At 27.5% G+C, this 27,561-nt stretch overlaps 4 protein-coding genes across 4 annotated transcripts; 2 read left to right on the top strand and 2 right to left on the bottom strand.

Annotated features, from left to right (window-relative positions):
• Nucleotides 1-1,788: 1,788 nt before the first annotated feature.
• On the top strand, nucleotides 1,789-9,922 carry MKS88_004273 (uncharacterized protein; the record flags this gene model as incomplete). The annotated part of the gene is made up of 3 exons (XM_067217434.1): nucleotides 1,789-7,714; nucleotides 8,007-8,076; nucleotides 8,338-9,922. The coding sequence occupies 3 exons, from the start codon at nucleotides 1,789-1,791 to the stop codon at nucleotides 9,920-9,922; spliced, it is 7,581 nt and encodes a 2,526-aa protein (XP_067071863.1).
• Nucleotides 9,923-12,002: 2,080 nt separating this feature from the next.
• Nucleotides 12,003-14,009, bottom strand: MKS88_004272 (uncharacterized protein; the record flags this gene model as incomplete). Its single annotated transcript, XM_067217433.1, has 1 exon — nucleotides 12,003-14,009. The coding sequence occupies one exon, from the start codon at nucleotides 14,007-14,009 to the stop codon at nucleotides 12,003-12,005; it is 2,007 nt and encodes a 668-aa protein (XP_067071862.1).
• A 4,456-nt stretch (nucleotides 14,010-18,465) lies between these two features.
• On the bottom strand, nucleotides 18,466-19,917 carry MKS88_004271 (apicoplast calcium binding protein 1; the record flags this gene model as incomplete). The annotated part of the gene is made up of 1 exon (XM_067217432.1): nucleotides 18,466-19,917. One exon carries the CDS (start codon nucleotides 19,915-19,917, stop codon nucleotides 18,466-18,468), a length of 1,452 nt encoding a protein of 483 aa, XP_067071861.1.
• Nucleotides 19,918-23,856: 3,939 nt separating this feature from the next.
• Nucleotides 23,857-27,509, top strand: MKS88_004270 (uncharacterized protein; the record flags this gene model as incomplete). The annotated part of the gene is made up of 2 exons (XM_067217431.1): nucleotides 23,857-27,224; nucleotides 27,335-27,509. 2 exons carry the CDS (start codon nucleotides 23,857-23,859, stop codon nucleotides 27,507-27,509), a joined length of 3,543 nt encoding a protein of 1,180 aa, XP_067071860.1.
• Nucleotides 27,510-27,561: the final 52 nt, after the last annotated feature.

Genomic DNA, 27,561 nt, shown 5'->3' with positions numbered 1-27,561 from the left:
AAATATATATATATCAAGTATACATATATATATATATATAATATATATGTATGTATATATGGATATATGTATGTATATATGGATATATGTATGTATATATGGATATATGTATGTATATATGGATATATGTATGTATATATGGATATATGTATGTATATAAGAATATATGTATGTATATATTAATATATGTATGTATATATTAATATATGTATGTATATATGGATATATGTATGTATATATGGATATATGTATGTTTATATGTATGTCTATGTATATATGTAAGTGTACGTATATTAAATGTATGTATATATGCCTTGTATACATTCGTAATATTTAGCATGATATAAAAGGCATTTACTTTATGTTTTTAACTTTTTTGTTATTTTTAAATGTGGAAATATTTAGAGGATAGACATGATCGTTAATTATATTTTAAAATTTTGTCTTTAGGTTTTTTGTATTTTGTTCATACATTTTTGAAAAAAGAAGAAAAAAAGAGTCTAAGGTGTTTTTAATTTATTATTTTTTTATTATTTTTATTATTATTATTTTTATTATTATTATTTTTATTATTATTTTTATTATTATTTTTTATTATTATTTTTTATTATTATTTTTTATTTTTATTATTATTTTTTGTTGTTTTTTTATATGTACAAATATATATATATATATATATATATATATATATATATATGTATGTATATATATGTATGTATATATATGTATATATATATATGTATTTATATTTATATGTCTGACTACCAAATATATTATAATTATCTTGGCGTTCAACTGTTGTTGAATATATGCCCTTAGTAAAAGGGGGGGAGGGTCCATGTATTAAATACTTATTTATATATATGTATATATATATATATATATATATATATATATATATATCTTTATTAATTTTTTCACGAGTACAGTATTATTACATATTAGTAAAAGATATACGTAATTTTACATAAATATGGGTACATGTAAGTGCATATAGGTACATATATATATATGTAAGACCCTATATGTATATATGTATGTACATGTGCATATATTGTATGTACTTGTATAGACACTTGTATATTCCCGTTCTTGCATAGTTTTATGTAAATACCAACATTCTTTGGACTTAAGCGCTTATGTTAAAAAGACCCATATCATTTTGCATTATATGTATGTACAGTATATATTTATGTATATGTATACATAGGAATTATATGTACTCTTGTTTATGTATGTATATATGCAGTGTGTGTATACGTTATACACATGTGGATGTAGGTGAACTATGTGTTTATGTATATTTTTTTGATAAGTTTTAACTATAATAGTAATAGCAAAGGTTGTATAAATAAGTATATATAAAGGTGTACGAGTGTGGTAACTGTTACAAACCGGTCATATAATGTTAAAGCACAAATCTACATATGTGCATTGTTTGTATGTCTGTACATAATATTATGTACATGTACATAATAATATTATTATATGTATGACATACATGCATATATATAGATTATGTAATAAGTTTATATAATAGGAACAGGTATCACATAGTATATAAATATAATTCATATATATATATATATATATATATGTGCATCGTATATATATACTCAAAAGTGTGTGTTATCCAGAGCGTCGATCAATTAGTGAACATTTTTATGAGTTTATAAGATAAAAAAAAAAAGGGAGAAAAAAACTTGGCAAAAAATTGGAAAAAAAAAAATAAGCAATAAAAAGAGGTAGTAGAATGGTCGCTCGAGAAACCCATTGTGGTGTAACAAAATGGATGATTATTTATATAATAACTATATGAATGAATTACAAACAACGAGCACATCTTATAATAACATTAATGATAAGGATATAATAGAAAACGAAAATATTAATGATATGATTATATATGACAACATAAGTCATAAAATAAAATCGTTTTATGATTCTTATGATAATGAAAAGAGTAGCTGTAGTAGTAGTAGTAGTAATGCCCCAGGTAGAGGTGTGAGTACAAAAAAATTTAAGTTAGTAGAAGGTAAGGTAGTGGACACCCATAACAGTTACAGCAATATTGGCGAAAGTAGTATTAGCCAAAGTAGTAGTAATAGTGATAATCGCATGGAGGACAGTAGCAAGAACATGCATACGTTCAAAGCGAATGTAAAAAACAGTAGCAGTGATGGTTATAATGAAGAACTATCGGTACAAAGTAACTATGCATGTAATGTAAATGATACAAAAAGTAATAGAAATGGTAGTAGTAGTAGTAGTAGTACTACTACTAGTACTAGTAGATGTCTCTTGAATAATTTGCACAAGGAAGAATTTTCGTCAAATGTTGTACTAGGTAGTAACATTCAAATGAATAATAGCAGTGTAGAGAGTGTTAATGTTAATGTTAATGTTAATGTTAATGTTGGTGGTGATAGTACGAAGAGCAATGGGATTTATAATAATAATTTGGAAAATGGAGGAGGTAGTAATATTAATGCAGTAGCAAATATACAAAACATGGAGAACTTGAAGAATAACCAAGGTGTTGCAGAGAATGACAACATCCATTACGGAGATTTAGATTTAGATGGGAATAATAATGCAAATACTATTCCTGAGGGGGTTCTAGAGTATTTGAACTATTATCGTGAGTATGACAACAGTGGAAATGACTTGAACGAAAGCGGATTTAACAATGGAGGTATTAATGATGGTCGTTATGCAGGAGGAGTGGTTCATAGTGAATCCTTTTTAGAAACACAAGGAATGCTACAAAACGAGATGAGCAGCGTAAGCAGTAGTAGTGGTATTATGAACAGTTGCATGAAGAACAATAAGAAAAATTTTCATCGTGTTCGAAATAAACATATGCCTGATGGAGAAGTAGCATCATCAGGTGTAGAACAAGATTTGGTTATTATGCAAAGAAATCAGATGAGTAATAATAATAATAATAATAATAATGTAGCAACAACATCCACTACAACATCAACCACATCAACGAGTAAGAGTGCAAAGTATTTTGACCCTTTACACCGTCAGAACAGCAACAGCACTTTTGTAAATAGCGAGTTTAGTAACCACTTGGAGGAGGAAGATGGTTGGAACAAGACCAACAACCACAGTAGTAGTAGCAGCAGGCATAGTAGTAATAACACGGGGAACATAGGAAGTGGTAATGCTGGCGGTACTAACACAGGCAGTACTAACATAAACGTTAATATGATTTGTAATAATGCCAGTGCAACGAATATGTATGATCATTTTTATGATAAAAACAATGTTAACAAAGACATGTATGCTAACATGCACAAGGTTAATAAACATGTTCAGGGAAGCGAGCATTATAATTTTCCTAATAAACAAGATCGTCAGTATAACAGTAATATTATGTACAACATGAATAGTAACCTTATGGATGGTGGTGTTTCTACACAAACAAGTTATTTCCACCAGAGTACAACTAGCCTAAGTGATATGTACAAGGACAGTGAGAAGACTGAAAGGAAAGAGGTGAAGAGAGGAAGGAAAAAGGGTATATTCAAAAAAGAAGAAGAAAATGATGATAGTAACAATGATAGTAATAATAATAGTAATAGTAATAGTAATAATAATAGTAATAGTAATAATAATAGTAATAGTAATAGTAATAGTAATAGTAATAGTAATAGTAATAGTAATAGTAATAGTAATAGTAATAGTAATAGTAATAGTAATAGTAATAGTAATAGTAATAGTAATAGTAATAATAATAGTAATAGTAATAGTAATAGTAATAGTAATAGTAATAATAATAGTAATAGTAATAGTAATAGTAATAGTAATAGTAATAGTAATAGTAATAGTAATAGTAATAGTAATAGTAATAGTAATAGTAATAGTAATAGTAACATGCAAACAAATGTAGCTGAGCAAAATCAAAAGGATGAAAATTTGGGAAGCTGCAAAAATGGCGAAGCAGGAGAAGAAATCGTTATTCGTAATAGCTTCACCTCCTTTAATGCATCTTCTATATGTTACATGACCAACAAAGGATATAATTTTAATCTGAGTATACGAAAGAATTATATAAAATATAGACACAATTATTATCGTAACAAGAAGTTATGGTATAAATTAAATATGAAAAGGTGTTGTTCAGTCATGGTGGATAATCAAATGGGGTCATCTAATCAAATGGAGGCTACTGATTATGTATGCCTTGATGTGCTTAAGTGTTATCCGGAAAAGAAGGGAAGCAGTAATAACAATGATGGTTGTAGTATCGATTATGGCAACAATAGTAGAAGTAATAGCAATAATGACGATAATATTAATAATAGCGATAATATTAATAATAGCGATAATATTAATAATGGAGATAATTTTAATAATGGAGATAATTTTAATAATGGAGATAATTTTAATAATGGAGATAATTTTAATAATGGCGATAATATTAACAATGGCGATAATATTAACAATGGCGATAATATTAACAATGGCGATAATATTAACAATGGCGATAATATTAACAATGGCGATAATATTAACAATGGCGATAATATTAACAATGGCGATAATATTAATAATGGCGATTATATTAATAATGGCGATAACCCGTGTGATAATATGTGCAATAGCGTTTACAATAGCGCGTACAGCTGCAATGATAACAAAGAGAACATATACAATGAAGGAAATGAAGAAGAGGAGGAAGGAGGGGGCATATCACTCATAGTTAGTGGTGATAAGAAGAAAAATAGCAATAGAAGGGGTAGGAGGAGAAAAAGAGGTAGAAAAAAGAAAATTAATAATTTGGTGGTAGGTGCAGGAGAAGTAGAAGTAGCAGGAACAGTAGCAGGAAAGGTAAGAGGACGAAGGGGAAGGAGAAGGAAAAGCACCAGCGCCTCTTCCCTACTTCGAACATTGGAGGGACAAATAGTAGACAGTAGTAGTATTTATAGTAACACCAAAGCAAATTATCATTTTCCTCATTTAAATGCAGAAGATTATTATTTAAAAAGGAAGGGTAATAATAATGATATGTCGAACTATAATGCTTCAGCTCGGTTGTTATGTAACAACAATTTACATGAAGATGTAACAGACGAGATTTATATAAACGATTACCCTGGTGGGAACAAAACTGATGATGATTGTGTATATAGAGATAATAATAAAAGAAAAAATAAAAGAAAAAAACGTATATATATATGTAAAAATAAGCATTTTTGTAAATATCTTAGTGATGATGATATAACCTTTGAAAATTATTGTAGCTATTTTTATGAGAATGTGGAATGTGTAAATGTATATAGTTACTTGCATTATTTTAAAATATTAAATAAAAAAAAATTAAAAGTAAAAATTAATAATATGCAACCCAAGCTAGACTTTAGTTATGACTTTTTCCTAAGCTCCATTTATAATACGAACAGTCAGAAGAGGGCCCGTGTTGTAACAGCTAGTAGTAACGTTAGCGGTAATGTTAGTGGCAATGTTAGTGGTAATATTCGCGTTAAGAATGAGAATAGCAGTGGAAGTAATGGAAATAATATTGACACGACGTTCGTTTTGGATGATATGTGTAACAATGATGAGGAATCATTTATTGATGAACAAGAACTGATTGATGATAACAATAGTGAATATCATGTAGAAGTGTATAGGATGATGATACACTTAAATTACTTATTCTCTGTTGATGATTTCGTTCTGATAACATGCTATGAAAAGATATTCAAATATAAACAAATAAAAACAGAATTCATTAGCTGCTTTAGAGAAGTTTTATTTAATTGTAGAGATCGATTTGAAGATGATTCTTCTTATAACAATCTTATAAAAGGAAGATTGTCTTACGATTTTAATTATGAAGAGGAAGAAAATTATGAACAGGGAAATAACAATAACAATGTTAGCGACATTAACAATATTAGGGGAATTAACCATGCAACTATTGTAGAAGATGAGGAAGATATTGAAGAAGATATAATGCAGTACAATAATAATAGCTGTGTTGATGAGGAAATGATACCACATATAACAGTGAACGGTGTAACAAGGGAAGGTGGAGGTGGAGGAGGAGTACTAAGCAGTGGCAGCAGTAGTGGTAGACGTATGAAAAGTAGATATGGTGAAGAAGGAGTAGAGGGGAGTAGTAGTATTGGTCCCTTGAGCAGATCCGCAAATATACATAAAAGAGGAGGAGGAGGAAGAAGTGCCAGTGGTGGTAGTAATATGATGCATGGAAATAATAAAATGAAAAATAGCTCAATTAGTAATAATAGTGGTAGTAGTAGTAAAGGATATTCATTAAGAAAGAAAGGGATACATGGGGAAAGATTAAGTTATAGTAATTTTGAACAAAGATGTAACAACAAGTATTACACGGGAGCAGAAATAGCAGCCGCTTCATCGGGTATTGGTAGAAAGAGAAAAAAGATGAATAACAGCCATATCGAACAACAGCAACAGCATCATCATCTTCAACACCAACAGCAGCAACAGCAACAGCATCATCATCTTCAACACCAACAGCAGCAACAACAGCACCATCATCTGCAACATTATCATCATCTTCAGCAGCACCATCAACCGCACAATCATCAACAACATCATATGCATAACTATGAAGGAGATGATATGGATGAGATGAGTATGGAGCGAATGGGGCATCATATGCGCACGGGGAATGGTATGAATAATATGAATAACGACAATTGTAATGGTAATAGTAATAATAATAGTAGTAACAATAATAGTAATAGTAATAGTAATAATAACAGTAACAATAACAGTAACAGTAACAGCTTGGAGCATATGAATGGCTTTGTTTTTGATGAGCAGCATTATATTAACAATATTTACATTAAGAACGAACTGAAAGATTCCAGTCATAATTATGTATATGATATTAACGCAATGGGAGAAAGGAAAGATGATAATATGGGGTTTCATATGGATCATGATAATAACCAACACAATGATTATAATGATATCGTAGTAGACATTAAGGATGAAATGTCTATGGATATAAACGACACTACATTAAGATTAACAAGTTTAGATGTAGAAGGAGCAAAAAGTTTGACTGAGAATATGTTATTGAATAATAATTGTAGCAGTACTATTGGTATGGGTATTAACAACTTATCGACAATTGATACGACTCTCTTAGGATTGGAACCAAAAATTAGAAGTAAGAGTAAACATAAAACAGAAGGAAAAGAAAAAGTTAAAAGAAGAAGAAGAAATCATTTTAATAAAAATAGTCTTGATATGGCAAGAGCATATGGGGATATGATGAATGACAGTAGTAATAATTTTATGTACAAAAATTTCGTTATGCAAAAAAAAGCAAATAACTGCTCTTATTTAAATTTTAATGAAATAAAAGAACATTTAAAAGATCTGAACGTTTTGAAAAGTGGAGCTAACTGGAAAACTTACAAAATGGAAGATTTACCTAATGAGTTATATAAAAATATTAGACCAATAAATCAAAGAGTTACAGGCTTTAAAACTGTTTTACTAGTTGATGAGTTATTTGAAAAATTATGGGAGTTTCCTAACACTGATATTATAAAAGTTAGAACCGTTACCAGGGGCGACCAGTTCATAGGGGATATTAGAATTGATTTCTACTACAGACAGAGTGAGAGGACCTTGTGTCGTGCTTGTGGAAGGCATATCCTGAAGCAGAAGTTTGCAACCGAGCATTACCAGAGAAATATAAGTAGGAAAAATTAGTAGCACATACATTGTGCTGTGTGTAGTGCTGTGTGTTGTGTTATGTGTTTATATTATATGTATACCTAAAAATATGTATTATATATATACAAATATATGCGTCTATTTTAGACGTGGACCTTTTTGCTTCAGTTTTTGGACACAACATATATTTTATGTCTGTGTTTTCGAAAGCGCTTGCCTATTTTTTCGTTTCTTTTATTTGCCATAAATGCATGTTTTGTGCATGTTCAGTCCATTAATATCGCAATTTTTTTTTTTTTTTTTTTTTTTTAAAGATTGCTGGAAGGAGGTCATGTGGAGATTAGGTATTCCCGAGTTGCACTATTACAACACAGTCAAAAATGAGTAAGCAATTTAAGAAGCATTTGTGTACATATGTATTTATATGATTATTCCCCCTTTTCGATTATGCGAGTAGTAACTTGTGGACGTAATTATGACAATTTTTTTTTCCCAATTTATGATATTTTTACATGAACGGCTAGAATTTTTTTTTTTTTTTTCCCATTTATAATGGTTTTACCTGAGCCGGCTAGCCGATATATATATATATATATATATATATATATGTGTGTGTATTTTTTTTTTTTTTTTTCCCCTGTGCAGTTTCTTCGATTCGCGCATTATGAACACGGAGAACAACAATGAGCAGGTGCTTCTGGAGAGAACGTTGATATTGTACAACCAGGAGTTGATTAAGAAAGCGACAGATTTTGTAAATGAAGAGTTAAAATATTATGAAGAGAATGTGATAAGTAAGCCTCGAAAGAATAAAGCAAATAACTGCTTTGAGTTGGATATATTAATTTTGGATGACAACAATATTATACTTCCAACGGTAAAAAATGAACTGGATGAGCCGTATTTTGAAATTTCTGGTATATATCCAAACAATGGTTTTCCAGATGAAAATTATTCCAAAAATTTTTGTTTTATAAAGATAACGTTTAACAAATTAGGTGGAATGGTATTAAGGGATTTGTTTACACTCGAATGCGAATTTTTGGTTGACTGGGGCGATAATTTATTAATACAAGCAAAGAAATATACGCTGCATGAGGTATATAATACTGCAGATTCGTATGATATAAATTTAAGAAATTTATATGATCAAGGTTTTGCATATTTACGATGTAATATACCACAAAAGAGTAATGGAAAAGTAAATTTGAAAGTTCGAATTCCTAAGACCGTGTGGCATTATTGGGAAGCAATAGCTGATGAGACGTTAAAAATAAATTATGAATTTCTTGATAAGCATAATGTACATAGGCAATTATTATTTTGTTCGTATTTAGATAATATAAATAAACATTTTACTGCATATGTAAAGAGCTCCTCAAAAAATAGTACAAATAGTAATAATAATATGTTTGATATGACAAGTAGTAATGAAAATTTTAATGAAAATAATAGTACTAGTAATCATGATCATCATCACCACCACCATCATATGGCTATGAGTAATCATAATAATTCCCCTGAGTATTTAAAATTGGAGGATGAGTATACACATAGGGTAATACCACCATTTGTTGAAAGTTGTACGAAAAAATCGAAAATGAGTAATAATAATAGTAATAATAATGGAAGTAGAAATAATAATAATAATAATCATAATAATAATAATAATAATAATCATAATAATAGTAATAGTAATAATCATAATAATAATAATCATAATAATAATAATCATAATAATAATAATCATAATAATAATAATCATAATAATAATAATCATAATAATAATCATAATAATAATCATAATAATAATCATAATAATAATCATAATAATAATCATAATAATAATCATAATAATCATAATAATCATAATAGTAATAATAGTAATAATAGTAATAACGGAAGTAGTAATCATAATCATAATAATAATCAAAATAACAGTAATAATAGTACCTCATCTGACCATATGAGTAATAACAAAGTGCATTCATATAATTACAGCTCACCCAAATCAGAGATTAATAATAATAGTTTAAACAACATAAATAATCGTGTAATGTATAGTCCCAATAATAATAACTCATATAATAATATAGATTTTTCTCTTATGAACAGTATTTCTTATCAGAATTTTCAGAATTATAATATTGGTAATTTGGCAAACGATTCAGACACAAAATGCTCCAAGAACTACGACCAGTACGGCGCTCACCTAGAGTTGAACTACTGAGATCGGGTCGTTTGTATTGTGCACACGTATATATACAAAGGCATGTGTATATAAATATATATATATATATATATGTTAAATACATCATAAACAATTTATATACATATTATATATGCGCTAAGTATTTATACCCCTTCAAGTGTTGATCCATTTTTTCGGTACACCTATTGTGGATCGGCTTTTCTCTATTTCACGATTACAAATGAATGAAGTAAAATTAGGGTGGAAAAAATGAATTAAAAAATTATGCCCAAAATAGTAGTAAAAATATGTGAAGGTGCGGTTGGTTAGTGCGGGGTGGGGTTTAATAGTGTGTGCTGCTGATTTGTGTCTGTTATGCACAAAAAATAATATAAGAAAAATGATTCAGTTCGAGAGTTGTTACGAGTTTAGCATTATGTATACCATGTGTATGTATTTACATTTACGACATGTTATATGTGTACATTTATACTTGTATATATAATATATATATATAATACCGTATGTATGCGTTGTAAGATGATAATTTAATAATATAATAATAATTAATAAAATTTCGTTTGATTCACTTTTGTTTATTCATATTGCATGTTTAATTGGCGAGCATGCATGTACATATGTATATTGCATACATATTATATATATATGTACGTATTGTATGGACTAGCTGCCTTTTTCTTTCATCTTTTCAATGTCTATTTTTACATTATTTTTTCTTAGTCTTTTTTTTAAATTTTATTATTATTATTTTTTTTAATTCTCCCTCCCCATATATATATATATATATATACATATATATAACTTAAAAATTTTTAATTTTGTTCAAGTTTTCATTTTTACTTTCATTTTTAATTATACCTTTACTTTTATTTTATCTTATTTTTTAAAAATGCTTTTGAATTTTAATACTTCAACTTTTCCAATAATTAACAGTTAAAAAAAAAATATATTGAAGTATCAACATATATGTGCATCGTTATATTGTAGAGAGTACAAAGAATATAGTGTGTACTGCATTATTGTTTACATTGTTGCGGAGCCGCTATTTACTCGCCATATGTGTATGTGTACACTTATAACCATAAGTAAAGTTGGTAGGCGTTATGGAAGAAATGGAAAGGAGGTGGTTAATGGTAGGTATATAAAGCCGATGTGAGATGAGTTTCTACTACTTCTACAATACTTCTACATTGTTTTGTAGCATTTATGGTAATAGGTATATGTAATATATGACCTTTTGCATTTTCACTTTTCCCTATCCCTTCTTAAATTTTGTAAAGTTTTTTATACATACATATATACATACATATATATACATACATATATATATATATATATATATATATGTTATTTGTGTATTTATATATATTACACGCATGCGAATTTAAAATTTAGCAATGTTTTAATTTGACAAAAATTAAAAGAGTAGAATAAAATATTTGTTTTAAAATATTATGCATATATAAAATATAAGCAGTGGGCAATCAAGTAAAGGTTACATGTATATGCATGTATATGCATGAATATATACATATACATATACATATATAAATATATATATATATATATATATATATATATATGTATATGCACACGTACATTTTATTTCGTCTGTATTAATAAAAAAACAATTTGCATAACAACAATTGTGAAATATGCTAACATTAAAGATTTTTTTAAATGAAGCTATTTTTGCACATATATGTATATATTAATATATATATGTATAAATATATATTACAAAAAAAAAAAAATAAAAAAAATAAGAATGGATGGATTGGAACAATTATGGAAAGATGATGATGAATTCAGAGAATGTGCGATTTATCTGCATACAAATGTTTATGTACAAATGTGAATATACATGTATATATATATATATATATATATATATATATATATATATATATATATATATGTACACATATATACGTACTGAACATACAAATATTTATAAACAAAGTGTAAGGTAAAAAATTAATATAACTCCGTCTGTTTGGCATTATTCCCTAATCCAGCACATGCCATATACATATGCGTGGTTATATTGCACACATTTTGCGCACACCAGTTCTATCATAACCACTTCAATCATAAATTAATAGTCAGACGAGCTGCTGTCCATTTCATCAAAACTTTCATTCGGAATATTTGCAAGCATTACTAAAAAAAAAAGGTTTTGTTGTAATCTTTCAAATAGGGGAATACATTCATTTTTCATTCCCTCACGTAAGAATTCATTAATAGCTTCTAACAAATAGTCATTTTCATCCATTTTTTTTTTTATTTTTTTTAAAATAATATTATGTGCTTCTTCATTATTCTCATTACTTCTGTTATGACAATTATTTTGACCATTTTCATTAAAAACCTTATCCCTCATATATACTCTGTCCTCCGTCCCTGTTGTTGATGTAGTAACGGCGATTCTACTGCTATTCGATGGTACAAAATTCTCATTCGTTTCGTTTTCCCCCTTTTCCCCGCTTGTTGGAAACAAAAATAAGGTGTTCCTATTCTGACCGGGTACTCCATTACCAGGACACGAAGAATTATGGTAAAAGGTATTATGTTTCATATCTACGTTCCTGTTATCGTTCCTGCTATCGTTCCTGCTATCGTTCCTTTCAATGTTCCTATTGGTGTTACTGTTACTGTTACTGTTACTGTCGTGTAATTCCAGGGGATTTTCGGCATTATTTGTACTTTTCTTTGTTCTATTGTCCTCTGTCAAAAGTATATTTTCCGTTTGTTTGTTTTCAAATATTGGGTTGTAGTCCAGCCATTCATTTTGTTCTTCTAGCATATTTTTTTTATACACATTCGTGTTATAAGGAGTATCACCGCGGTTGTTACTACCTACGTGGTTGTTACCCTTACTGTTATTATTACTTGATCTCTCTTCACTTATGTGTGAAAAATGTGTATTACTGCTAAACCCGCTTTGCAAAACAAGCGGAGTATTGCTATTGCTATTGCTGTTGCTATTGTTGTTGCTATTACTATTGCTATTGCTGTTGCTATTGCTGTTGCTATTGCTGTTGCTATTGCTGTTGCTATTGCTGTTGCTATTGCTGTTGCTATTGCTGTTGCTATTGCTGTTGCTATTGCTGTTGCTATTGCTGTTGCTATTGCTGTTGCTATTGCTGTTGCTATTGTTGTTGCTATTACTATTGATATTACTATTACTATTGATATTACTATTACTATTACGATTACCCAATAAAACATTTTCACCTAATGATAAAATTTTTTTTTCAGTGTTGTTATTATCGCTGTTATCATTGATACTCTTTCCATTGTTACTGATTTCATTGTTGCTCAAGGCACTGCTATTATTATCAAATACAAAATTGAACACGTCAAGTTTCGGATGGCACGCGTTAATATCATTTGTGTTTAAAGCAATGTTCCCTCTGGTATCACCGAACTGCACACTCATACCATTTGTAGCAAGTTCGTATGGCAAGGGATTGTTTATAGTACCATATGGATTAAAAGAATTGTTCACTCGTTGTTCTTCTTTATACATTTCATCATGTTTACCATGTGCGTTACTCTTTACATATCCTTCCGTGTTGTATGTTCCATCATTTCTGTCTGTTCCCATATGCGTACCTTCATCTACCGGCATGTGTATGCCCCTTGTACGGATACTATCATCGCTGTTGTTATCATCTCCACCTTCTTCAGCATCTTCTGCAACTTCTGCATCTTCTGCAACTTCTGCATCTTCTGCATCTTCAGCATCTTCTGCAACTTCTGCATCTTCTGCATCTTCAGCATCTTCTGCATCTTCAGCATCTTCTGCAACTTCTGCATCTTCTGCAACTTCTGCATCTTCTGCATCTTCCACATCGTCATTATTATCACTGTCACTGTTGTACTTTACATCGACCATACCATTACTGTAGCCATTCGAACGAATAGCATATTCTCTACTGTTCGAAATTAAATCATTGTTAACTGCATTAAAAAAATTATTCCTCTCTTTGTTATTGTATTCACCCAAAAATATATCATTTATTCTATTATCAATATTTTTTATTTCTTCACTACTTTTTATTATGACATTTTTTTTTTCATCGTTAATTAAGTATCCCATAATTCATAACATGATCACTGCTATTTAATTAGTAAAATTCAAAACAAAAAAAAAAAAAAAAAAAAAAAAAAAAAAAAAAAAAAAAAAAATATAAAAAATGAAATATAAAAAATGAAATATAAAAAATGAAATATATAAAATATAAAAAATGAAATATATAAAATATAAAAAATGAAATATATAAAATATAAAAAATGAAAAATATAAAATATAAAGAATGAAATATATAAAATATAAAGAATGAAAAATATAAAATATAAAGAATGAAATATATAAAATATAAAGAATGAAATATATAAAAAATAAAATATATAAAATATAAAGAATGAAATATAAAAAGAATGAAATATATAAAGAATGAAATATATAAAGAATGAAATATATAAAGAATGAAATATATAAAGAATGAAAAATGGAAATATGAAAAAATAAAGATGAGTGCTAAAATGAAAAACGAAAAATACTAACACGATAAAATAATACCATGAAAAATGCAAAATGAAAGAAAAAAATGAAGATAATGACAGATAAAAAATAAAGATAAAAATAGCAGATAACAAACGAAGGATAAAAAAATGAAAAACACGTCAAAGGAAAACGATTACATATGGGTATGTATTAATGTATGTATGTATGTATGTATGTATAATTACATTAGTAAAAGATGTAAATAAAAAAAAAAAAAAATAATAAAAAGGAAATATGGGGGGGAGGTGAATAAAATTATGCACGTATAATTATTAATTGCTTCACTTGAATAATATATAAATACGTACATACATATATACATACATAATATTTATACATACATACATACATATATACATGAATAATATTTATACATACATACATATATACATGAATAACATTTATACATACATATATACATGAATAATATTTATACATACATACATATATACATGAATAACATTTATACATACATATATACATGAATAATATTTATACATACATACATATATACATACATAATATTTATACATACATACATAACATATATACATGAATAATATTTATACATACATACATAACATATATATATACATATTTATTATTTATATGCTTGTTGTAATTTATGTATGACTATAAACATGTTTATTGTACACCTACAAATACTAGTGGTGTACATATTTTTTTATTGTACTTTTTTCTTGTAAATCAAAATTGCAAAATTTCACTTTCAAGTGGTAATGCATTGGCGATTAACATGTATATAGTATATGTATTAAATACAGCAATTACATGTACATTTTTATGCGTATATTCAAATATGTATATGAGTATTATATGCACGTATGTAAGTGTACATTTTATGCAGTCCTTTACAATATAATATCAAATATTCTTCGTTTTATTAAATTTTTATGCTTATGTATAAATAAAATTAATATATGATAATTCTTTCTTAGTGCACGCATTAAGCCCATATACATACATATATACGTACATATATACATACATACATATATACATACATATATACATACATATATACATACATATATACATACATACATATATACATACATATATACATACATATACACATACATACATACATATATACATACATATATACATATATACATACATATATACATATATACATACATATACACATACATACATATATACATACATATATACATACATACATATGTACATACATATATACATTCATACGTATATACTATTCTACGCACTTAATATTTTACATAATTATACTTACATAAATGCATTATGTATATATTGTACTCATAAAAAATATATTCCATTATTACGGCATATATACGTATGCCAATTATATGCACATGTTAAGTATATACGTATTATATTTTGTTAAATATTTTACGTATTTTTTTATTCATTATTTTGAACTTTCCAATGGTGCGAAAAATAAAAAAAAGAAAAAAAAAAAGGAACAAATGAATGATTATACGAATGAACAGCAAATCATTGAACGAATGAGTGAACAAATGAATAGCAAAATCTACGAATTAACTATTTAACGCGTGAACGAATTAACAAATTGTCAAATAAATAATATAACAATCAATAAACGAATGCCTTCAGTCAATTTCGCTAACCTGGCAAAAGATCTTTTTTCCCTTTGAGCATGCAAAAGAAAAATATTTGCTATTCCTTGCCATTACTATTTTATATTTGTTTTTTACAAAATTTAGCATATCGACAAAAGTACGTCAAATGTGTTTAATTATTATACATACAAATATATATATATATATATATATATAGTAAATTAAATCAGGAAGTCTCTATGTATTAGAGCTTTGTGAGCTTATATAAAAAATAGTGTAATATTATATAGTTCCTTTATGTAGTATCTGATGAAAGTTTTATAACCTTCAACCAATTAGCAATGAAAACGGAAAAAAATAAAAAATAAAATAAAAAAATAAAATAAAAAAATAAAATAAAAAAATAAAATAATAAAATAAAATAATAAAATAATAAAATAAAATAAAAAAATAAAATAATAAAATAAAAAAATAAAATAAAAAAATAAAAAAATAAAATAAAAAAATAAAAAAATAAAAATAGAAATATTAGAGAATAATAAAAAGAGCAAAACGGCAAAAGGGGAAATCAATAAATTTACTATCACGTTATATTCTTTTAATATGGGAAAAAACTTGCATATAGTAGTATAATTTTAAGAATTAAAAAAAAAAAAAATAAGCGCAGTTAAGCAAAACAAAACTAAAACCAGAATGCTACATAATAAAGTTGTACACCTGTTTCTCAAAATATTATGAACAAATAAGTATGTATTCAGATATCTTTTTAAAAACTTATGTAGTAACTCATTTATGTTTATCGTATTTTATTACATACACATTTTAAAAGCACTGTTCTTAATATGAATGTACATGTAAATGAAAATATACAAAGAGTAATATGATAACACTGTGCTAAGGCATTGTGCAAAGGTATGATGTACTGATTTAAGAAGGGGATAAACGCATATAGTACAAATGAGTGTAAAATATAATATATTATATATGGTGCGTAGTGCATAAATGATTCTTTAAAATTTTTATTTTGGAATAGTTTCCATGAAAAGTGTGTACTATCGTATCCTTAAGTTATATGTTACCATTGTACATAGGAAATTTTTTTTTTTTTTTTTTTTTTTTTGGTCCATGCCTTTTGGTAAACTTGTACCGTATTAAATCAGAAGCGTTATATACACATAAATGTATATATATTTATTTATATATATATATATATATATGCTAACAGCGTGTATATGAATGTGTACACATGATCATAGGTGCATATTCCCGAGTACTTATAAGCGACTTAGCACTCCACATAATGGACTCGTACAAGGCAAATTGGTTAACCCTTTTTTTTTTTTTTTTTTTTTTTTATAAACAATTTTTTTAATATATATATGTACATTTTTATCATATTATCACTGCATCCACACTAACACACATTCAATGACTTAAGGAAAGATTCTTTTCTTACACCCCCCCACCCCAATACTTAAGTTTTAATATTTTTTTAAATAGGCATTTATATACGATTTTTCACATGTACAGTTCTTCTTAGTCCATTTAATTAGGTTATTATATTATTAAAGAGTTTTTTAGTATAATTTAAAAAAAAAAAAAAAAAAAAATGAAAAGAAGCAAGAAGAAAAAAGAAAAACCTCCTTATGGTTAAGTATTAATATACTTCTGACGGACTTCTTCTTTTTCTTTCTGCTTAAACGTGAATACCAAAACAAATGAAGCATAGGAAGCAAATATAAGTGTAATTCGCACGAAATGGAAAAGAAAGGGAACGATTTAATATAAAGAAGTGTACTGTAATGACCTTTTTGGATATAATATTGTATGTGCTATATATAAAGATGTGCATGTGTACATACATATATATACGTATATATTAATATGCATTGTATGTACGTTTATATATAAACTACGGTATGTAGCATAATGATATACGTTAGTGCTATTTGTTTTTCATTAATAATAAAAAAAAAAAAAAAAATGAAGAAATTTTTTTATGTAAAAGAGGGTAATATTATATAAATATATATAGGTGTATGTATACGTGTGTGTGTACACGTATGTATATACAACATTGAGATGGTACAAATATTAAACAAATAAAAAATTAGAACATGATTTTTATGGAAACTGTAAAACAATGTTGTAATGGTATATATTAAGTGTACATATTGATGATACAGGAAATCATATTAAATGATAAGGTTACATAAAAAAAAAAAAAAAAAAAAAAAAAGAGGACGGTGTAATGATAATGACGCACATTTGCACCTGTGTATGTGTGCGCGTGTGTGTACGTGTTCGTACGGGTATATATATGCACAAATGTATATATACACGCGATTACATGCACATTCAATGGCAGCTCAAACGAGTTTTTTTTTTTTTTTTTAAATTTAATTTGAATATACTATTTCTGGAGTAGAATCTAAAACGGAGGAGGTGTCTATTTGATTTTTGTATTCCTCGTAGTCAAGGAGCATATCGTTATTTGTATCGAATGCATGCAGAATGAATTCCAGGTTAAGGATTAAGGAGTTTTGAATGTTCAGTGGCTCCCTCATGTATTTGAAAACGTCTTCTTTTGTCCTTCCAGTATCATCACCAGCGCGGTCGTTACTGCTACTGTTCCTTCCGCTTCCACTCTGTGGTGCAATACTTCCCTCGAGGTAAGCGCACAACGTATGGTAAAGTTTGCCGTCATTGCTAATGTAGAACAACAATTCGGATATATCAATAAGTCCATCGAGGTTTATATCTAATTGTAAAAAATTAGATAAGTGATCTATTTCTAGTAGTAAGTATAATTGAAAATTTTGAAATTCGTCCATTTGCAAATTTTCATCTTCATTTATATCCCAAATGCCTTTACTATTTTTAAAAAAATTATTTGCAAGCTTGTTTGCAAGGTTATTTGCAGTATTATTTGCAGTATTATTTGCAGTATTATTTGCATTATTATTTGCAGCATTAGTATGTCTCATCTTAATATAATAAGGAATATTAAGCCCATCATTCAGTAGTATACTTTCTAAAAATTCGGAAAAAAAAATTTCTAGATAATCATAAATTATATTTTTATCTACTGTATTTTTATGACCAAATAGTATTTGAATTAATTTAATAAAATTAAAATCATAAGAATTTAATGATAGAAATTCTGTATAATCCAATTTTTTATCTTTATTTGCATCAAACTGCTGAAAGAGATGATATAAGATATTCATGTTAATATCTTTAATTTTTGCTACTATTCTTACATTGTTTTTAAATTCATTGAAATCTATTAAATTGTTGTTATTGCTATCTAGTTTTTTGAAAATCATTCTCGATTTTTTTAGAACATTTTCGTCTAGTGCGGGATTATTTGTATCTACAGTGAGGTCAAGCATGTACTCTCCCATAACTGTATCGTTATCATGTCTTTCATTACGCCTACCATGATGTTTGTCATAACGTTTGTTATGATTTTTGAGATCACTTCTTGCATCATCTATGTTGTCCACCCTTGGCTGCCTTTCGATAATTCTGCTACGGGTATATCCTTCCCTGTCGTTTTTCTTTCCATGGGATATTATGACTACCTTGTTTTCCCTCAAACTCTTCCAATCATTGTGCGGAAATCTTTTATATATAAAGGAATTACATAAAAAGATTTTTTCCAATTTAGCAAAATTATTATGAACAAAATGACATAGATTTTTACTTGATATTTCTACATTAAATAAATATTCTCTTTTTTTTAAAAAACCTTCACATATTAAAATAAAAAGGAGAAAGGAAAAAAACATAAAAAATCTTGAAATGATGGCATCATATCTTACCCAGGAAAACTTTAGCAATTTCATGTTTAAAAGAAGAGGTGTCTATATATATATATATATATGTATATGTATATGTATATGTATACGTATATGTATATGTATATGTATATGTATATGTATATGTATATGAACGTGTACAGGCGAAGAGGCTCATACACATATATATATGTGTGCATGTCAATATTTATATACGGACATACATAAATAATACCATAAGTATATGTACATTTAATGCATACATGTATTCCGACGTGCAAACACGCATTTGTTCTCGCTTGGATACTAGTGCGAACAGGTTACTCTTTTTTTTTTCGTTTTGCGTTGTGTCGCGTTGCACTTATTTGTATTATATTGTATTGTATTGTATTATATTGTATTGTATTGTATTATATTGTATTTTATTGTATTATATTGTATTGTATTGTATTATATTATATTATATTGTATTGTATTGTATTATATTGTATTTTATTGTATTATATTGTATTGTATTGTATTCTATTCTATTCTATTCTATTCTATTTAATTTAATTTAATTTAATTTTTTTTTTTTTTTTTTTTTTTTTTTTTCGAGCTAATCTTTTAATTACTATTAAACTGTAAACTTTAAAGAAAATGATGAAACGGAAAAGTGATAAAATGCAAAAATGACGAATTGAAAGAATTACGAATTTAGAAAATGACAAAATGATAAGGTTACTCTTCAAAAATATTCGCACACATAATTTTGCAGTAATCTCTTTTTTATTTTTAAAATGAATTGAATGTAGAATAAATGATAACGGGAGTAATGGCAAGAAATAAATATTACCAAAGGTAAATAAATTTTACAGATAAAAAACGAAAAGACAATTGTATATTGAGAGTTGCAAATTAATTAGGGGCATATATTAACAATAAGAATAGCAGTCAAAATAAATGTATTTATATATATGTACATATGTATGTATATATGTATGTACGTAAAGGAAGTATGTCGCTGCTGTTCGGGTCTACGTAGGAGTAACCTACAACTGGAAGAAATTTTTTTTTAAATGGGTTTTTTTCATAAAAACGTTATTTCCTCCCATACGATGGCGGGATAAATGTGTGCATAAAAAAATAATGATATAATACAAATATGTTAGCAATGATGAGAAAAGGCACATTAATAGCACAACGAAAAAAGGTCATTAAGCATGAACACATGCACGTATAAAATATATATATATATGCAGATACATATACACATAAACGCATAAACGCATAAAGGCATATGCCCTTACTTACATGTGTACATATGAGTATGATCAACTAAGTCTATTCAATAAATTGCAAGAGGGTCTAAGAAAATATAGTATCCATGAAAAAATATATTACGATATTCATTGAACTTTAATTAATTCTTTAATTCGATTAGTAAATAACGGCGGAGCCAATTATAGGAATATACTTATTATGTATTATACATATATGAATAATTTTATTGTATCATGAACAAATACATGTGCATAATGTGCTCGCGTGATCACGCTTTTAACGCGTTAAATGCGTTAATTCGATGTTACATATATGTACTAGCGCATGGTATGGGTACATGTCCACGTAAGCGTAAATAGACATGTATACACGCATAATATACATATATATATATATATATATATATATATTTATTTATTTATTTATTTATATTTTTATCAATATGCGCAAATATGTACGTTTTGTCACTGTATATTTTCTCACTGGGTAGCTAAAAACGTTAATTACTTTACTGTTCCGAATTCGGAAAAAAGGAAAATTATAATATGCACATTTAAAAGTTGAAATGTTATTAACAGGTAGCAAATATATGCAAAATATTCTGATATGTTAATATTTTTTTTGTAATGATTAATGAAGTTTTTTTTTTGTTTTTTTGTTTTTTTGTTTTTTCGATTTTTTGTTTTTTCTTTTTTGCTTTTTTGTTTTTTGTTTTTAATTGATAACTTTAAAATACATTAAATTTTCCTTTTTCACATGACCCGATTCATTTTCCGCATTTATTTACTCTTCTTGACAAATATTATGAATGTGTTCATAATAAATATAAAAAATCAAATGTCTAATTAAAGCATGTGAATTCGTTTATGTTCATGTGTACATATTTATATTTATTTATATATTCATATTTATATATTCATATTTATATGTTCATATTTATATGTTCATATTTATATGTTCATATTTATATAATCATATTTATATAATCATATTTATATAATCATATTTATATAATCATATTTATATAATCATATTTGTATAATCATATTTTTATATTTATAAATTCATATTTTTATATACATATTTTTATACTTACATTTTTATATTTATTTATATATATTTTTTTTTTTTTTTCTTTTAATTTTCTTATTTACGAAAAGCACACACACACATTTGGACAATTCGAGTTTTGATCCAAGGAAGTCCAAAAAAAAAAAAAATAATAAAATAAATAAATAAATAAATAAATGAAATAAATGAAATAAAATAAAAAGAAAAAAAAAAAAATTATGATTTGTTCATAAAAATGTAGAAAATAAACATTTACACAAATTTATATAATTTTCGTTTACGACTCAGATTTATATGTTACTATAATTCAAATTTTTAATTTTTTTAATAATTAAAATGATTTTTTCTCTATATTTATTTTCAAAACATTGATTTTCCGATCTACATTTATTCACTAAGTTCTCTCTGCTTACGCCATTTTGAAAACATAGACTTATTTATTTTATTTCAATTTTTTTCCTTTGGTAATATTTAACCACATTGCTGATTTCTCTCCTTTTTAAAAAATTGGCTTTTCGAAAAAAATCTTTTGCCCCATTTTACAACTCGTTCTTTCCCTAACTTCTTTTTATATCTTTTTTTTTTGTTCTATTTTTTGTTCTATTCTTTGCTGCTTACCTTTCGAAATTTGCATTATAATTAAAATGTAATAACCGCTATTACTCACATGTAACTTAAAAATACTGCAATTTCCCTCTTCAGCATTTTACGGAGAGTATTACGTGTATATATATATATACATATATATATATATATATATATATATATGCATATATGCGTATATATGTACACATTTACCTGTATGTGTTCATATGCGAAGAGGCAAAAATTCGTGTTCAAACGTATTTTTAATTTTTTAAGTTTTTTCCACTCATACACCAAAAGGGGAGAACAAATTTCCACTTGACCAATGTAGGGGAATCCTTTTGGGACAAACAAAAGAGGAAAAAGGGTGGGTAAAGTTAGAGCAGGGTGGTCAACATGCATTCATACATGCTAACGTATACAGTTGCACATACATATGTATACATGAATGTGTTTATGTGTACAGCTTGGTAAGGGAATACTACAATTTCGGCCTTTTTTTTCTGTTCGTTTAACACAACTATTTCTTATAATGCTTGACGTTAATATTTGAGCAAAATAAAAAAAAAAAAAAAAAAAAAAATTAAAGTATAATAAAGCAAAATAAAGCAAAATAAAGCAAAATAAAGTAAAATAAAGTAAAATAAAGTAAAATAAAGTAAAATAAAGTACAATATAATACAACTAAATGTAATATAATTCAATTAAGTACAACATAATGTAAATTTATAATAATAACTATGAAGTGCATGCATGGTGAATGTAAAAAAAAAAAAAAAAAAAAAAAAAAAGAATGGAGAGATTCAACACAACAGGAAAAGCAGAAAATAATGAGATAAAATGGAACATAACAAAGTGAAACATAACAACAGAAAACGTAATAAAATCGAACATTACAACATAAAGCATAACAAAATCGAACATTACAACATAAAGCATAACAAAATCGAACATTACAACATAAAGCATAACAAAATCGAACATTACAACATTAAACGTAACGAGGTATAAAAAAATCAAAATAAAGCTAAGTCACCTTGTGCGAAAGAGAGAAAAAAAAAAAAAAATATGAACCATGCAGCTGTGATAAAAGTATCACATGCGTGGAATAGTTACAAGCATAGTTTCTCAAAAAAAAGATTTTTCTCAAACAACTTTGAATATTGCTCGCCTAATGTAATTTCGAGATATGAAAATAGACCGATCGTCGAGGAAAATGTCGAAAAAAATGCCAAAAAATATGCCGAACAAAATATCGAAAAATATGGGCAAGTAAATTGGCAAAAAAATGAGGGAAGAAACAAAAACGCGCGTACTTCTAATACAATCCCTGACAGCAACGATGATTTCTTCGAACGTGTGAAAAAAACTTTCAGGGAGAACAAAAAAGATTTGAGTTTATGGAATAGTTATTGTAGAGAAACTATGTACAGAATACATGAAAAGAACATTCACCCAAAAATTATTACAAGTGTATTTACTTTTTTGTCATACACGGAATATAGAAATGATAGAATTATAAACGAAATATTAAATCGTTGTATTCTTCGATTAAAGGAATTTGACTTGATTCATGTATGTTCATTGGTTAACTCACTAGGTAAAATGAATTTTAGAAACATTTATTTTCTGGACGAAATAAAAAAAAAAATAATAAATGAACAAGAAAACTATTTTGACGAAATATATGCACCTCATTATGTTTCTCTATTAATAAACAGTTTGCGTAAATTAAAATATTGTGATAATATTAACAGGTATGATAAGGATAAATTTTTTTTATATTTTTTGGTGGAAAAGATACATATGAGAAAAGTTTCTGACTATAGCTTGGTAGGATTGAGTTTATTACTATATAACATTTCTGTGTTAAAATTAAACAAGTTTTATAATTTATTTTTTTTATTTGAACAGCATATAATTACAAAGGCAAAAAATGACTTTAACATAATACAACTTGTAAACGTTTTAAGTGCTTATAGTAAGACCTCCTTTTTGAAATTTTCCTTTTTAGAGGGCCTCCTACATTCCATTATATATGAAAGAAAATTTAGTGGCTGCTCCCTGCATCATTTGGTACGCCTTCTGCATATTTCGCTCTCCTTTGCCTGTGGGGGGCAGAGCGAAAATTTATTTCACGAAGGTATCCGTAATAGTGGTGTAAGCAGTGGTAGTGGTATAAGCAGTGGTAGTGGTATAAGCAGTGGTAGTGGTGTAAGCAGTGGTAGTGGTGATATCGATGGCCTGAGCCGGTTGGGTGAAACATACGTGCAGCCGCTGTTTAGACAAATTTGCAAAAATATGAACAGGTGTAAGAAGAAGGATCTCGTTTTATTATGCTCGACTTTATGCGCCTATAACTGTAAAGTGTTCATAAAAAGAATGAAGAAGACCCCTTCTCCTATTTTAGACAATCCTGTTTTTATACCCATACATAGAGTAAGCGAGTTATTTGAAAACATTACGTTAAATGTGAAGAAATATATAAACTGTTACAACCATATAGAGCTGTCTATCATATTTTATTGCTATTCAATTTACCAAATTAATGACACAATTCTGTATGACTATATTAAATTAAGAAGCTTAAGAATATTCTCCTCATTTGATGAAAAAACTTTTGCCTATCTTTTTAAAGCTTTTAAAAATATGCACATAACAGATGATGTGTTCGAAGAATCCTGCTTAAGTAAGCTTTTACAAATAAATGAATTCAGTTCCATCAAACATTTTTGTATTGCCCTGTCGGCATATACATCTGTAAAAAGGGATCGGCAGAAAGTTCAAATTGAGGAACAGTTCTTCAAAAATGCCGAAAAGTTATTTTCGACATCTTGCACTGAGGGGGAGGAAGTAAAAGAAATGGATGGAGTAGAAGAAATGGAAAAAGAGGAAGAAATGGCAAACGTGGGGGAAGACCTCGTTGGAGCCCTCCCCAGAGTCAGTGAAAGGAATAGCCCCGCTGCGTGCACAGTAGAAGGGAACATGTTTTGTTATGGTAACTTCAGTATATATATGAAGAAAAGGAACGAGGAAGACTTGTCCATGGTTGAGATGGAGAAAAGCATAGGAATAATAAAAAAAAAAAGAAAATATATAAAAAATAAAAAAAAAAATAAAAGCAAAGTTAATCAGTCAAATGAAATAAGTGGTAACAAAATAAGCCTCATATTTTTTCTTTTTTCCAAATTAAATTATTTACACACATCCAAGATAGTGAAATTGTTAATGTGTACTTATAGAGAAAACAAATATTCCTTAAGCATCGAAAATTGTATAAGCATCTTACGTTCAGTATCCACCCTATCTGCAAATTTACAAATTGAGGAAGGGAAAAAATACTGGAGAAACTACTATGAGTTTGTTAACATGTTGGCTAGTAAAATTATGAACAGTGCTGACTTGTTCAGAAATAAATATTTACTTATAAATTTTTTAAGTGCATGTGGGAAAATTTTTCATTCTTCTATTAATTGCATCCAAATTGATGAAAAGAAAACTTTTTATTTTAAAACTGTGTTGAATAAGTTATTACCGTTTATGCATCCGTACGTTTGTGAAATGACCACGGCTGATATTGCAATATTGATGCAGAGTCTAAACAAAGAAAATTATTCGAAAGAAGCGCTGAGCCTAATTTTAGGGGATGCCTACACATTGTTTTGGAGGCATTTAATCAAAAGGGGTAAAACGCTTATGCAATGTTGGCACACTGCGGATAAATCGGATCGGGAGGACATAACTGATGGAGTGGACCAAGTACAAATGCACAATGAGAAAAACTTGATAATCATTATGAACAATTTAGCAAAGCTTGAAGTTCAGGACGAAGAGTTCTTTCATTTAATCGTTAATAACTGCATTCTGCAATTCTTTTGTCTATCGTCTATGCAACTGTTATGTCAAGGTATACACTATATATGTGTGTATATTTTCTGTAAAGAGCACATAGTTACAATTAGGAAAATACGTTTATTAAGTTTTTTATTGAACAAATTATACAAGTTGCTTATCAACGAGGGTATACTTCTTTATCACTGTAGCAGTGACCAAGTCGTTCTTTCATATGAATGTATAAACAAATTTATATTGCAGGATGCTTTATTCGATAAATATGTTAGCTTAATGCATGAAGTTATAATAATAATATTATTTCATATATGTAATTTAAGTTGTACTATGAACCATAAAGTGGGGGAATCATATTATTGGATCAACAATTTTAACAGTGGTAAAACTTTGCACTTGTTATGTAATCTCCCCTTACTGCGTTCATATTTGGCTATCCTTACAATCATAGAATATATTAGGGAAAGAAACCCACATAATAATAATGGCAATAATAATATATGTAACAATATGAATAGCAAAGGAGAACTTAAAAATGTAGTTAATCAAATAGTTCAAACTACTCAACGGATGAATGTAAACACCCAGTATGTATCTCACACCTCGTTTGACGTCCTAGCATTACGCACTGAACATTTGGAAAAATACTTCTAGTAGTGAAGATTGCGTGGGTTGGGGGCTTCTCTGTCGATACCAGCCGCGTTTACGCCATCGCTCATGTTGTTAGTCATATCATTAGTTATTCCATTAGTCATAATATCAATTATACCATTAGTTATACCATTAGTTATACCATTAGTTATACCATTAGTTATACCATTAGTTATACCACTAGTCATTCCATAAGTCATACTACTATCCATTTGTGGTGAAACAAGCACAAGATACGCGCTTATAGGTACATATAAACTTACAAAAAAGGGA

This window comes from Plasmodium brasilianum, chromosome 12, assembly GCF_023973825.1.
Source record: "Plasmodium brasilianum strain Bolivian I chromosome 12, whole genome shotgun sequence".
Classification (NCBI taxonomy): domain Eukaryota; phylum Apicomplexa; class Aconoidasida; order Haemosporida; family Plasmodiidae; genus Plasmodium; species Plasmodium brasilianum.
The sequence above is the reverse complement of the archived record's forward strand: the minus strand, read 5'-3'. Positions and strand labels throughout refer to the sequence as shown.